Here is a 14,305-nt window from a genome sequence, read left to right as displayed (position 1 = left end):
TCTAGCTCTCATGAAGAAAACATTCTATTATCAAACGTGTCACAGCCTTTTAAAAAATAATCAATATTCAACACTTTTGAGGAATATTTAATGTTGAGGAAGTTAAATTGAGGTGAAATCCTGGCAGCAGTGAGGTCACTTGTGAGTCAGCACACCAGTCACTCTTTTCCAAAGGGGGGGTGTTAAGGCAAACAAGTCACGTACAGCGCAGGAGATCCACCACCGCATAAAATGTCCACCACCCTTTATGACATTATCAGTAGAAGGCACGCCATCACCAAATACTGATACGCTTCTGAGATGGAGCTCAGAGCCCGGAGATCTGAGTGAGATAGGTGGTGTGAGTCAACTGGAACAGGCACAGTGAGGTTTGAAGTGACTCACATCAGCAACAGAGCTGAAAGTGACAACATTGTCCCTGATGATGGGATGAAGGCAAACAATTCTTCCCCCTATTATGGAAATAGGAGGAGCTGACAGACCTCACAGGAGAGCCTCAGTACAAAGAGCCTCAGCGAAGCATCGGCATTGTCGGAGCAGCATAGTCTGCTCGGATTGTGCTTGAAGGAAATCATTTCTCCCCCTTTGCTTTCGTGAAAACTTTCCATTATAGCATTAAGGAGTCACTCTGCCAGAAATCATGGGTTAAAACCTTTGTTACGGTAAGTCTTTGTCCAGCTTAGACATCTGTGAGCACACCACAGACGACGAGCTAGACCCGAGCCGCAGGGAAGCTGTTCTGCAGCTGACTGTAATGTCTGGCCTGAATGTCCTGTTGGGGAAATCAACAGTCAAAGAATTGAAAAAACGGTCGCACTGGACATGTGTTTCTCCTTTGAGCCCGTTTGGAGACGAACATCCCGGTGATCCAAAATGAATTATTTGAAATCATCAGAGTGGGGGTTGAATAATAGAGCATCCCACTCAGAAAGAAGTAGTTTAACCTCTTGCCCCAGAAACTGGGATCAACAGCGGCTTTCGGCAGTGACTCACTGGACTGAATACTTTTATTGATTGAATAAAGAGGGGCATTTTGTGCCATCAGAAAACAAAGACAAAATCAATCACTGCTCATTTCGCTCTAGATGATGAAAAAGATTTCCCAGAACGTTTAACGGCCCACATAATCAAGTGAAGGCACATTGTCGACTGCTTCGACTACGCCTGAGCACACCAACAAAAGGTAGCTAATTTGGACCATAATAGTGCTAACAGAAACCATTCAGGACATCGAGCCTGCTCAGTGCCAATTCAGCACATGACGCCTGACTCATCCTCTCTGCTCTGAGTCACTCCCTCCCTCCTCTGGTCCAGGATCTGCGGCTCGCTGTGGGAGTTGGCTCCTCTCTTCTAATGTCAGCCCACCAGTCCGCTCCACAGGCAGGATGCAGACATGGCCCTACTGAGGAGGAAGGGGCTGTTTTTATTTCAGCGGGTCTGTCTCTGAGAAGAAAAAGACTGGGTGTGATGGTGGTGTGGCGAGAGGAGGGCAAGCAAAGAGACGTCATGAAGGACTGGAGCGCCGCCATGTTGCTTCGGCAATTCTGTCAACAGACTTACGGAATTTCTGCTTTATTTGATCTCGTGAAACGGGTCAACATCTGGACTTAAACTCAAGGTAAGATGTGATAACAAGGTACGAGCCATTACTCTTCATCATTCGTCCCCTTTTCCCCATTTGTGTTGTTTTTTTACAGCTTTGGGCCAACATCAAAGGCAAAAAAAAAAAAGGCTCTAGCTAAGCTCATTATACAAATGAGCTTTGGGGCCTTCTGCACACAGCGAGCGATGAACATGTGAAAGATGATCCCAGAAGTTAAAAGGTAAACAACTCTAATAAGGAAGTGAGTGTTTCAGTGGTCACAGAAGCTCCACGGGATGTAGTTTATGTCTCGTAGTACATCTAACACACACACACGAGCTCGTATTTCTTTGTGTTTTTAGAGGACGGCTGGTCGACCACGCTGGTCCAGACGGAAATATCTTTAACAAATGGATGGATTGCCATGAAATACTGGACATTCAAGGTCCGCAGAGGACGAATTACAATTTCTTTGGTGATTGTGACTTTTCCTGTAATTCCTGCTTCAACAGCTTTTGCATGAAGATTGGTACAGATATTCATGTTGTCCAGAGGATGAACTCCAATGACTTCAGGATGCTCTATTTCTCCATCTAGTGCAATCATTAGAAATAAATATCATTTATTTTGAAATGGTGCAACATCATTTAGAGTGGAGCAAACTCTGGACATTCATAGTTGCCAGATGATGTATTGATTGATGCTGATTTCTATCATAAGGTAAAACTTTTCATTTGTACGATACTTTGGTTTATGAACAAATGTCTGCAAAATTAGAAACAGTCCATCATCCTCAGCTCTACCCTGTGTGTATGGTGCTATGTTAGCATGCTAACACATAAACTAAAAGGATGAACATGATAAACAGTATACCTAAACATGACTGTGTTAACATGGTCCTTGTTAACATGTTAGCATGTTGACGCCACATCACAGACACACTAGCATAGCTGTGGACTCTTGACAAAGTACAGATTTGTCCAACCTTTTTTTTTTTGTTTTTTTTTTGTAAGGGCAAATCTATTGCTCGTTTTCCTTTAATAAAATGAAGTTACTATCAAAACAAGGCAGCATCTGATCAGCTTCTAGGTTGTAAATTTCAGATTTCCATGGCACATTTCATATGGCACAGGAGAGATGGACCTTTGCAGCGTGCATGTAAAACAGAAACAGAGATTCCCCCACTGTCCACAATCAGCATCACAGCAGTCAGCGACTGTGTATTATTAGTTCACTGTATAAACCGGCATGCTCTCCTGTGGGAACAGAACATCTGCTGGGCTCATTGTTGGATTTAACACTGTAACACATGCGGCCATTGTCGACAGGAAGTCTCAGCTGGCAAAGAGGAAATGGGCATCAGTGAATGGAAACAGGAAGAACTCATAATATCAAGTGAGAAACAAATACAGTACTTTGTTAGCAACTTCACAGTTCAGAGCCGAGCTAATTGGAAAGCTCCTGATCGTAGGAAGAGGAACATATTTAAAATGTCAAAGCAATTCGTACTATAAATTAGATTTACTAAAAGGGATTCATGGCAGACTCATCTACAGTCATTTTGTTCCTCATTTGTTCTCCTCTGGACTAAAAAGACGATGAGTGGGGAAAATGCTCAAACATGATACAGTAGGTTATTTTCTCCTGAAGCTGTGTGCAGCTCGGTGCCTGCGTACGAGCCACGGAGGGCGAAGTCATTCTGCCTCCTTTTCCAGATTCCAGTAAATTACAGCAGAGCGGCTCAATTAACTTAACCAATCAAAATCTTTTTGACTCCCCGCCTCCTGTAATAAGGACAGGCGCTGACAGGGCACATTTTCAAACAGCGTTATATTGCAGCAGATTAGCCATAGAGTTCTATTCTATATAGCAGATTGATTTAAAAACTAGGCTGTTAGAAGTCAACAGCTCTGCATAATGCACCAAATCAAAACCGGGGTTAAAAATTTTAGACACATCATCAAAGACAGATCGTTTCAGCACTTATCAGCAGCTGTTATATAAACTGCACCAACTTTGACATCGACTGAATGAGCTGAGAAAAGGAATCTAGGGCACTGGTGCCGACTGATTTTCATTTCAATGCCAACATATTCCCAGCATGTCGCGAACCTATCCAAACAAACTCACATGATGTAAATACGTTTATTGAAAACACAAACACTTTTTCACACAGGGAAAATAAATGGCACATTTCTCTTCAACAGAGCACGAAAAAAGAAAGTCGGCTCAACAGCATCTCTTGGATGTGATAAATACAAACTCACTGACACGTTTTTCTTTGATCAGAACATGGTTGATAATGATTTAGATATTGTCGTGGAAGCATTTGCTATAAATGGACGGTGAAGACAGAACAGGAGCAACGAGTGACAGAGAACCGTTTCATGTCCTCCCATCTCATTCCTTTATAAAACAAACTACAGCTATATCAATAAAGTATGAACAAAATGTAAAAAAAACAATAAATAAATATGAGAAGCTACATCACCTTCACCTACGTCACCTTAGCAGAGTAATAAAAGATGTTTTGAAATCAATTGGGATGACGGATCGACGAGGAGATTCACCGCCGCCAAGGAGCCGCATCCACTGAATGTCACTGTGAATCTCAATCCATCAAATCCGTTGGACTTGGTCCAATTATCTAGGGCAAAAGACAGCAGAAGACACTCGTAATTCTGCTCAAAACAACTAAACAAGCTCTTGAATAAATGGACTTTGAGGTGAAATTGCCAATTAGACGAATGAATCCGTCTTAAAAATTTTCGGACACTGGTGAAACTGAGACAGACGTCTCCTTTTAGGCACTGCTAACTTGTGACTTGTAGTTGTTGTTATTGTTTACATTTCACTCACCAGCCAATTACAAATAAACAAGTGGTGATAACCCAAAGCCATCAGATGCAACTCTGAATTCTACTAAAGTCCAAACAGAGCGGCTCCTACCTGTCCAGGCGGTTGACCACGTCTCTCACGGTGTTGATGAGAGTCTCGTGTTCTTGGGGGTTACTGACAATGATGCTGTGGAGCTTCTTCATGTAGGAGTCAATGGTGTCAAGAGTGGGCGTCTCTCCACTGGCTGCATGGCGACAAGTACGTGATGTCAGCAATGAAGAGCCTTGTGATTGTTTTTAAAGTGGGACATGTTCATAGGACAAGACAAACCTTTAAAGGATGCACATTATTAGCTGCTACATATGTCCATCCATGGACAACAGCATTAGGCTGCAACTGAAACCTTGTCTTTCATATTTAACTAACGCTTTTTAATTCTTTTGAAGTCTTCCTAACTACTGCTTTAATCAGCCTTTATGTTTCCAGCTATTTCATGTTTGGACATCGACTAAGTGGTGGCGGGGGTGACCACTGAACGCCAAGGGCAGAAATCACTACATGACAACACCAATCAGAACATGACTGATCCGAGAACAACAACGGCGGCCACGGCTCGTCACTGCTGATGTTTTCGCTGCAAGGAGCATCAAAGGATGTCTCCAGACTGGGTCAGAGAGTCAAAGAGCCTTGCTGGCAGCAGACAAGAGCAATCATCAGCCCTGATATTTCTGGCTTTTTTATTCCGAGGGTTGTTGTAGTTCAAATGTGTCAAAACAATGTTATCAAAACCATCAAGACTGTGAGAGCTGCAAAAAAAAGTCTAGAAACATAGAAATAAAGAAGATTGAGCCTAGTGGCTCAAGTTAACACTTCTATTTAACCTAGCTAAAGTGAGTTTATTAATGGAAATGGGAACAACTACTGAGAGAACCACTGAGGTCACAGGTAAACATGCTTACACTCACAAGAAGCTTTGACGTTACCATTTATTCATTTATTGTCGCTTTCTTTCACTGTCAAGCTCTTATGAAACAATTCCAGCGCTGTTGTGTCAGTTTGTGCTGTTTGAGTGAGTGAACTTCAAACAGCTGTGGAGAAAACTGCAGAAGACCCGTGCATGTGAGCTCAGCTCCGGCTCTGCATGAGCATAAAACAAGTGTGAACAGAGAAGGACCACAAGCCGAAGAAGGCTTCAGAGCCTGACGTGCACGGCCAGTCTATGAAGGAACAGCAGGTGCTTCCACTGTACAATCTGTTTAAGTATAGATCTCTGCAGGAGGAGAGACGCTGGAGTTCAAAGCACAGTAAATACACCGTGGGTGTATGAGCACACCTACGTCATTATTTATGTCTCACCACCTTAAACTATGACTCTGGAACCAATAGCTTACTACAGCATTTGTGTTTGTGTCTAGGGATGGATTACTGGTATGGGATATCAAGTCAATAGTGGTTTATAATGTGCATTGATCAATGTCAGCAAATGTAAAGTCCACAGCCACACTGCACGCTCTCAGAAATAAGAGCAAAGCAAAATCATGTTATTTTTCCACACACAGCAGAATATTGATTAATAAAGGAGTATATTTCATTTTTGTCCAAGATCCCCCAAAATTAATGGTCCAAGTCTACTGTCGTAATAGAAGAGATGAGAACTCTTTATCAGCAAATATCTGACAAACTTATGAGGCTGCAGAAACGCTGACTTAGTCATCTGGGATAGTGCTGAGTCATTTGTCTTATTTTTATTGAAAGTAAAGAAAAACACAAGATCATTTTGTCTAAAAAAGCAGGATTTTGAGACTAATTTACTTGTTACGTGGACTTTTTGTCGTGCGTTTGGAGCTGGGATTCTCACAGAAATGATTGGTTCTCACCGGGCAGAGGTACGGAGGAGAAGCTGGAGGTGAGCGCCTGGCGCAGGGTCTCCAGGTGTTGGTGGAGGAGCCCGTTGCGTCCCCTCTCTTGCATCACGTCGCCCTCTAGCCTCTCCACGGCGCCGCGCATGCTCTCCACGTGTTTCTGCAGTGCTGCGTTGCGCTCTTCATACTCCATGTTGGTCTTACGTAGCTGTCGCATCTCAGCTTCACGTGCTGCGGAGGAACACGCAAACACACTTACTACGACCGATTACTGGGACATCCTTACAGGCACCACTCGTGATTTTTACTGAACATAAATGCAGCTACATTCAGGAACATTCCCATCTTGCATCATTTCACACATGCGCAGATGCCATCAGCGGAGTCTTGTGATTGGTTTGCTCACTCCACAGGAAAGCACCTTTCGTCAGATGCACCTAACCCCTTCTACGTGCTTGTCTCTGCAACGTTACTGCTTTCATTCACAATACAGGCGTGTCGGCATTTTCCCTGAAATGTTAGCAGGTCTTGAGGTTGGAAAGTGGCGGTGCAGATTTCCCTGAATATCGATCCCTGCTCCTACTCACACATGACCCCATGCAGGAAATGTTCCTGAGCATTTCAGTGACAGACCGTATGTGTGACAGGGGATAGAGGCACTGAAACCCATGTGGATCACATAAGAAGTCCAGAAAGACGATCCAGCGAGACACAACAGTTGGTGCCATCATCAATTTTTTATGTGCTGAGAGAGGTGTGTTCCTTTTAAGTTCAGGGCGTCGCTAAGTTCAGTGGACTGTGAAACTATTCCGGGATGATGGAGCACTAGAAAACAAAGTTCTCTTGAGGTAGCAGAGGAATGTGTTTGGAAACAGACAAATGGAGGGTTAAAAAAGTCGCAGCACACCGACTATAATGTGTTTCTCAGCGAGACAGCCGGATGTGTTCGAGCTCTTTACCTTTGCTGTGGTTGAGAAACTCCTCTGTGAAGATTGGTATGTCAAACACAGTTCTGTCCTTCCCTTCTGCATCCTTCTGTTGAAAGCCAGAGACAGTAAGAGGGAAGGAGATGAGCTGAAGAGTGGAAACGTTTGGCCACACAGACTGACAGCGAGAGGGGGTCGTTTATCTAGCTGGGCAGTAGGTGGGCGGGTAATTGATTTCATACCTGGCCACAGGGGAAATACAGTGATAGAGTTTAAGAAATGAGGAAGGAGAAGTAATTTCATCAACAGTGCTGCCAAGATATCAAAGTCCCTGAGAAGGTTTGCAATCCATTTGCAACAATAATGTGTTTCACAATAGCAGCAAAAAAAACAGAGCAGATTTCACTCATTCCCTCCTCTGAAAGAACGCTTTATGCTGAATCCTGCGTGCTTTGACTTCCACAGGAGAAACACTGGCATTCCCACAGGAATGCTGATGTCGATAGTCACCTTGGCTACGACCCTTCAGGGGTACACTATCAGGCTTACACAGGAAACCTCTTAATTACACGCAGAACTTAATAAAAATGAATTACACATAAAGTCAAGCGTTTGGATCACAAACACAAACACACCAAAGCGGATTAACACGGCTTTAGTGATGCAACAATAGGCACTTCAAGTGTAGCGCAAGAGGAGGGAGACTCTAACACACTCTGGCCACGATAACACACACTCATAATGAATGAAGTAAGTGACCTGTTCACATTTTTGAGAGTTTTTGACGGGAAATGTTTCAGACTCAGAACCAGCCTTTACGATTCATGCTGAGCAGTTCTGCAGATATTGTGAGGACACTGTCATTTGAACTAAACTCGTGCGCCCAGTGTGTTGCTGCACTCCAGCTCCGACCACGTGAATCTATTTGTTTCTGTAGTCGCACTTCCCTACGAGGCAGGAAACTTCATGTGTCTGGAAGTTAAAGGTCACCGTGACATTTTTCATAAGCACAGTCAAACAAACGACAGCAGGATTCACTCACGGCTAAACCAGGGAAGATCTTCTCTCATTTCACTGTCACACACACACACACACACACACACACACACACACACACAATGAGACTTGTATTTATTCTGCTGAACACTTGGATGTGGTGCTCTGACAGTCTGTCCCACCTTTCTACAGTTCAACACTGCATACACTTCTGTCTAAAGCGAATGCTGAGTGTATGTGGAATGTGTGTCTTCCACTGTCCCCTTGATATGTTGATACGCCTCACAATAGTCATAGTTAGATGTGGGGTTCTTCACTTAATTACAGATGATATTTACTTCTTAAACAAGGTGACTGTGAGTGTGATCGGGCAGGAAAGAGTTACTGACCTCGTGAAGAGCCTCATTGGCGACCTGGTGCCCACCATCTGGAAAGGAAGGAAAGAATAAAGACAGCAGATGATTCATGTTTTCCCCCAGCGCAGCGTACCTTTACTACACCGTGAACTGACTGGATGAATCAAAGTAATCAAAAAAAAATCACGTCTCTGCCGTCGCTATTGTGAATCATCCGAAATGAGACCGTTGGCAGAGCCGTTTGACTTCTCTCAAAAGTTTCTGCCGAGGCAGAGCTGTTTATGTCATCAGCACTTTGAGCATTTAAACTGAGACTTATCCGCAGTAACATAATAGGAACAAATAATGCGGACCATGTGTTGTGTGAGTTCAGCAACGGCTCCTCTGGCCTCCAGTTGAACTCATAACCTGAACTGCTACTCCAAACTTGAAAGTGTCTCATTTTCTTTCCACATTTCCATCAACCGAGCAAAGGAAACAATGATTGAGCTAATAATGGAATTTAATCAAATTCTGTAGTAAAATATTGCAGATATTTTTAGGATGAGCAGCCTATTGTGAAATTAGGTTTGTCTGTTTGTGCCATGATCTACTGACATCCTATTTGAAGTTTAAGCAGCAACACAGAAGCATCAGGAGTTTCCTAACAAACCAGTGTCGTCTTCTCTGAGTCACAAAGCAGCTCATTTCGAGGTTTGATGCCTTTCTCATGAGCAACTTTGTGCTCAAAACCATTGAAACCTCCAATATTTATTTATGTATGAATAAGAATTGTAAAAAGAAAACAGACACAACCATAATCATATAACGCTCTGACTGATTAGTGCATTGTATGACATTCATTACAGATTCATTCATTCACAAGTCAACCAGTCGAGGTAGGAATTCTCCACCAAACATAATACCTGGTTTCTGCAAATGCCATCTGACATATAGAGCCTGTGATTTGCCAACTACTTATTAAACAGTGCCTCAAAATAACGGCGGGCTAAATTCCAGACTGGCTAGTGTCGGTGCTTGACGCTGCGTTTCTAACCAGATCTCACCTCCCCGGTGCCGTTTGCCCTTCTGCTTCTCCTGGACCTTCCTGGTGAAATGCTTGTAGGCCTCTGTCTTCTGGTACTTCTCCAGCTCCCGCATGTAGCGCTCCTTATCTCGCTCTGCCTCATCCAAGTACCGCTGCAGGGAGAAGAAAGAAAGGTGAGAAGAGCAGCCAAAAAGGAGAGAAATGAGATTTGGCCAAACAGGCTGAATGAGGATTGTGGGTGAGACGGTACAATGAGGAGTGGGAATAATTACTCCTAATCAGGATTAGTTCCTTTCAAAAGACAAAAATCAGTCATTTCCAATATTAAGAACCTCAAATCTTGGAATGAAAAATGCATCTTTTAATACAATTAGTTTAGAAATGAGAGGAAACACTAATAAGACCATGTTTATGCAAAGACCTTGTCCCATGATGCTGCTGTATCGGTTTAAGCTTTAAACTCTGTGTGAAACAATAACGTGGTACAAATCAGCAGTGAGGCTACCTGTGCTACCTCAGCACATGAGGCGTTTTGCTAACAAACAAAGCCAAGAAAGTTTGTTAAATGACATCTGATGTACTGATTCTGGCATTATGTTAAATGCACAGTTTAAAAATGATCCATTAAAGGTTTCTAAAAGACAGAATTTCACGTCATAAAATAAATATGACTTCGTTCAGACTCATTAATGAGATGTTGACGTAACTTAAAAGCAGCTGAAGCCGATTAGGATTCTGTGGATCCATGTCCTGGCATGTTTTAAGGAGGGTATCTTTTTCCCTGGTAGAAGCACAGTGGTATAACTGGTATTTTTTCAGCGGACTGGCACTGCCTGAACACGACAGTCATAATGTCTCTCTCACCAAGCAGCTTTATCCATTGTTATTGCTTCCCGCTATTCTTGCATCACAGTTGAGGGCATAACTAGGATACAATACAAGATGCGACCAAAATACGGCAATAATATCTGTAAAGGGGTGTCAAACAGCTACCAAGCACAGCATGTGTAAGTCAGTGCTTTGTCAGCTTCAACACACTGACACTGTGGACCCCACAGGCTTTTGTTCCAACACTCCCTTTGTGCACAGTGAAAAACAGACAGAGTGTTAAATCTGGCTGGGGACAGTCTTAAGTGTTGCACGTGTTGGCATGTTGCAGATGAATATTTCAGTCCAGTCCTTTGGGCCACTGTTGGTCCAACTGCTGAAAGCCAAAAGCAATGACAATTAAAAATCCACCACCCTGCTAATCAAAAACCTCAACAGATTTTTCTGCATGCTGCTGCAGCCTCTGGTCTGTTTACTTTTGACCACTGCTTCCTCAAAGCCTGGATCACCCTGCTTATTCACTATTTCTGCACGAATCTATATGAATACTTAGGACTTTAAGCACTTTGCAGATCATCTTAAACAGAGCAACATACAGCACGTAAAGGAAAGAAATGCAGAACATCGACACAGTTTTCCTCACAGTTGAGTTCCAGTGTGTAATCCTGTCTGGAACTTCTTCACTGACCTGCTTCTCCTCGGGGGGCAGCTTGCTCCACTCGTTGCCCAGCATCCTCGTAATCTCTGGAAAGGGCACGTCTGGACGCTCCGCCCGTAGCTGCTCCCGTCTGTCGTTCATGAAGCGAACGTAGCCCGTTAGGGGGGCCTTAGGTGCATTGCTGTCCTTCATTGGCTTCTTCCTCTTCCTCCCCTTGGTCCAGCTGCCACGTCGGGGCTTCTGCAAAGATAACAAAAACAGATATGTTTTGAAGGTTCAGGTAGCAATTCCCCGTGATATACACTGGCAGGACATTCTTGGAGTTTGAATCGGAAAAACCTGAAAAATATGTCATTTGATATCCACGTGTTCAGCTCTTACCTCATCTCCATTTCTCTGGCTGTTGTTTTCGGCGTTGGCTCCAGGAGAGCCGGTCTGCTCATCCATGACTTCTACGACTACAGTGGACACCTGGAAGAAACCGGTGGGAGATTCAGAAAAGGAAACGTCTAATGCCTGCACGGTACGGGCTACAAACCTAACTGGTATGAATGTGTGACCTGGAGTGGTCAGTGATTGATTAAGTAAGTCTTCTGCAATTTGGGGAAGCCAAATAAAAAAAAAAAAAAAAAAATGGGGGCACATATTGGTGGGTTAAACATTTTCAGACAGGGCGAGACTGAGGCGTGGAGCATTGTCACCAGGGATGCTGCCCAGCAAGGAAATCGAGAGCAGACTGCTCCTTCTGCAGGGGTATTGCCTTTTCTGCTTTTCATCCAAACTCCTCCCAGTCTTGGCTCCAAACCTCCTCTTGGCCGGCCACATTTCCTCTCATAGAAATGTCTTACTGCTATCAATCACTATTGAGCAAGCAATTTAAAAAAACACATCATCTCCACTCCTCAGACCTTAATGTAGCCTATTTTCAACAGACGGAAGTAGTGTTACGGTACTGCCTCGCAATTAGAGATAAGAGAATAATGCCTACAGGCCAAACAGCTTTTTGTTAAGAAAAGTTCCCTGGCTGAACTTCTGGTCGAAGAGTTGGTAGTCCAAACATCATTGTTAGAAGATCTGTTTGCTCGTGTTAAATCCTACCTTGAAATTACAATATTTTGACTCTTAAAACTACTTGAAAAAACAAACAAAAAGAAAGGTCACATATGTTTTTTAAAGGAACAAATATAATTGAGAACACCAAATTAAAAATATGCTGACCCACAGTACTTGTGGGCAAACAGCCCAGGTTTAGCTTTGAAAATAGGTACAATATCATTGTGTTTTAACCTCGGATCTCTTCCAAACCACTATGTGGGTAGTGACCCTCTATATCCCTGATGTGGTTTCTGCCCCCTCCCCCCGCCACTAAAAACTGGGAGAAGTCACAGAGGAATTAGCCAGTTACCATCAAAAAGTCCATTTTGGAAGAGAATATGTTGGGGAAATTCCCCCGACAGTTGAAGTAAGCAGGATTTTTCAGTCAAACACTTCTGTGATGCCTGAAATCGGCTCTTATTAACAACAAATGCCTTCATCACAGACACTGCCAAACAAGGGGAGCGCGGTCTGTCTGTCACCTGTTCTGTAAAGCTCACTCGACCGAGGACAAACTCTACATGCAGGAACTTGCAAGCAGGGCTTTAAGATGACGAGGCCATGCAACAAAAACAAAAGCTAACAAAGAGCATAAAAATGACTGTATTGATCTCTCTGAGCTTCTTGACGAGCCTTAGGAATAAACTCTATACTGCAGTGCCCTCTGCTGGATGAAAGCACGACATGCATGATTCAAATACAAACTGCATGGAGTTTTCCCTGTACTGAATAATCTAACATTACACCATGTGTGACAAAGTGTGAGGTTTCCAAGTGTAACTTTTTACACGGTGGAAACTTTTTTTTTGAAACCTAGAAAATACCACCATGCACATTTAAATAATAAGTTGTTATATTATAACAACTGTACATAAGAGTATTTAAACTACATTATTCCAAACTATGACTGAGGCCAAGTTAACCTCGCTACAAGGGGACCAGGGCCACCCTAGACTTAGAACCGGGTTATCCCTAAGTTTTTCAACCCTAAAAATAACTAAATAGCATTGAATACTACAACAAATTGTTCTGTTAGCTCTTGGCGTTTTCTGTGATGTGTGGCACGTATGCTTCAGTATGAGCACTGAAGCGGTGTTGGAAGCGTCGGCTAACATTACTGTTAATGACAAGCTAATGTTAACTTACCTTCATGTAAGAAAGTGCTGTGGTCACTATGTTCAAATATCGTCACACTGGCCAGCGCGTGATCAATATCACATTTATTTCAGCTGGTTATATGTAACGTTAAAATGAAATGTTGTCAAAATTCATACAAGCCGTATGGCCAGCTGGCACTGTTACTGGCTAGCGTCAGTTATGTTCTCTCACACAGGCTAACGATGATGCTAACAGCAACGGTATATGAAACGCGGTTTTAAACACCACGAACTATCGCTGCACGACCGCTGAATGTCTGTTTATCATGACGACTAACGTTAACCTTAAAAGTCACAGTTACATTGAACTTATCGGTATCAGAAACAATGGTCTAACGTTAGCATATTTGACTGTTGAGCTAATTACTAGCTAGCTGTGCCGCTTGCTATCGTTAGCAAGCTGTGAACTAGCAGAAGGACAGCTAACGTTCTGCTTTCGTTATGCTTACTTGTCAAGATACCATCAGAGACATCCTTAAAAGAAATATCTAGCGTGTATATAGTAAAACCAGACAATGAACAAACCTTAGATAACGTAATCCGTTGCTGTAATTGACCTGTCTAAATGATTTTCCTAATCAAAACAATACAGCAGACTCTGCATAGAATCATACCGGATAGACAAGCATCTAAGGTTACACTGCCTTGCAAAAGGCTGTTATTTCTGCCTGTATGTTTTAATATATTTATCAGATTTATGTTTGTGCTTTGTCAGATGTGAGGATTGCGAGGAAATACATCGAATCACACAAACACTGAACTCTGGGAAATGATAAGAAATGTTATATGTTTACTATAACTAGACAAGATTCAGCTCACACAGACACACACACAATACACCAGGTACACAGCAAAACCAGCTATATTAGAAAAATAGGTTCGTCATCGTATATCTTCAAACGTCAGTGGACACAAACACAAAGAAAAGGCAAATTAATGCCGTCTCTAGACTGGCAAGCTGCTCTACACAGTCTAATTCT

General features: G+C 42.9%; 1 protein-coding gene across 2 annotated transcripts; it reads right to left on the bottom strand.

The window, feature by feature from the left end:
* Window positions 1–2,590: 2,590 nt before the first annotated feature.
* Window positions 2,591–13,929, bottom strand: hmg20a (high mobility group 20A). Of its 2 annotated transcripts, XM_076733487.1 has the most exons (9): window positions 13,851–13,929; window positions 11,455–11,544; window positions 11,104–11,313; window positions 9,607–9,739; window positions 8,594–8,631; window positions 7,242–7,317; window positions 6,298–6,513; window positions 4,532–4,664; window positions 2,591–4,229 (listed from the first exon to the last, which is right to left on the bottom strand). In XM_076733487.1, exons 2-9 carry the CDS (start codon window positions 11,518–11,520, stop codon window positions 4,226–4,228), a joined length of 876 nt encoding a protein of 291 aa, XP_076589602.1. In that variant the 5' UTR covers window positions 11,521–11,544; window positions 13,851–13,929; the 3' UTR covers window positions 2,591–4,225. The 2 variants fall into 2 exon arrangements, with proteins under 2 accessions (XP_076589602.1, XP_076589603.1); XM_076733488.1 differs by lacking the exon at window positions 2,591–4,229 and having other exon boundaries at window positions 4,528–4,664; window positions 13,851–13,922.
* Window positions 13,930–14,305: the final 376 nt, after the last annotated feature.

This window comes from Chaetodon auriga, chromosome 6, assembly GCF_051107435.1.
Source record: "Chaetodon auriga isolate fChaAug3 chromosome 6, fChaAug3.hap1, whole genome shotgun sequence".
NCBI lineage: Eukaryota > Metazoa > Chordata > Actinopteri > Chaetodontiformes > Chaetodontidae > Chaetodon > Chaetodon auriga.
Note: the sequence above shows the minus strand (reverse complement) of the source record. Positions and strands in the feature narration are given on the sequence as shown.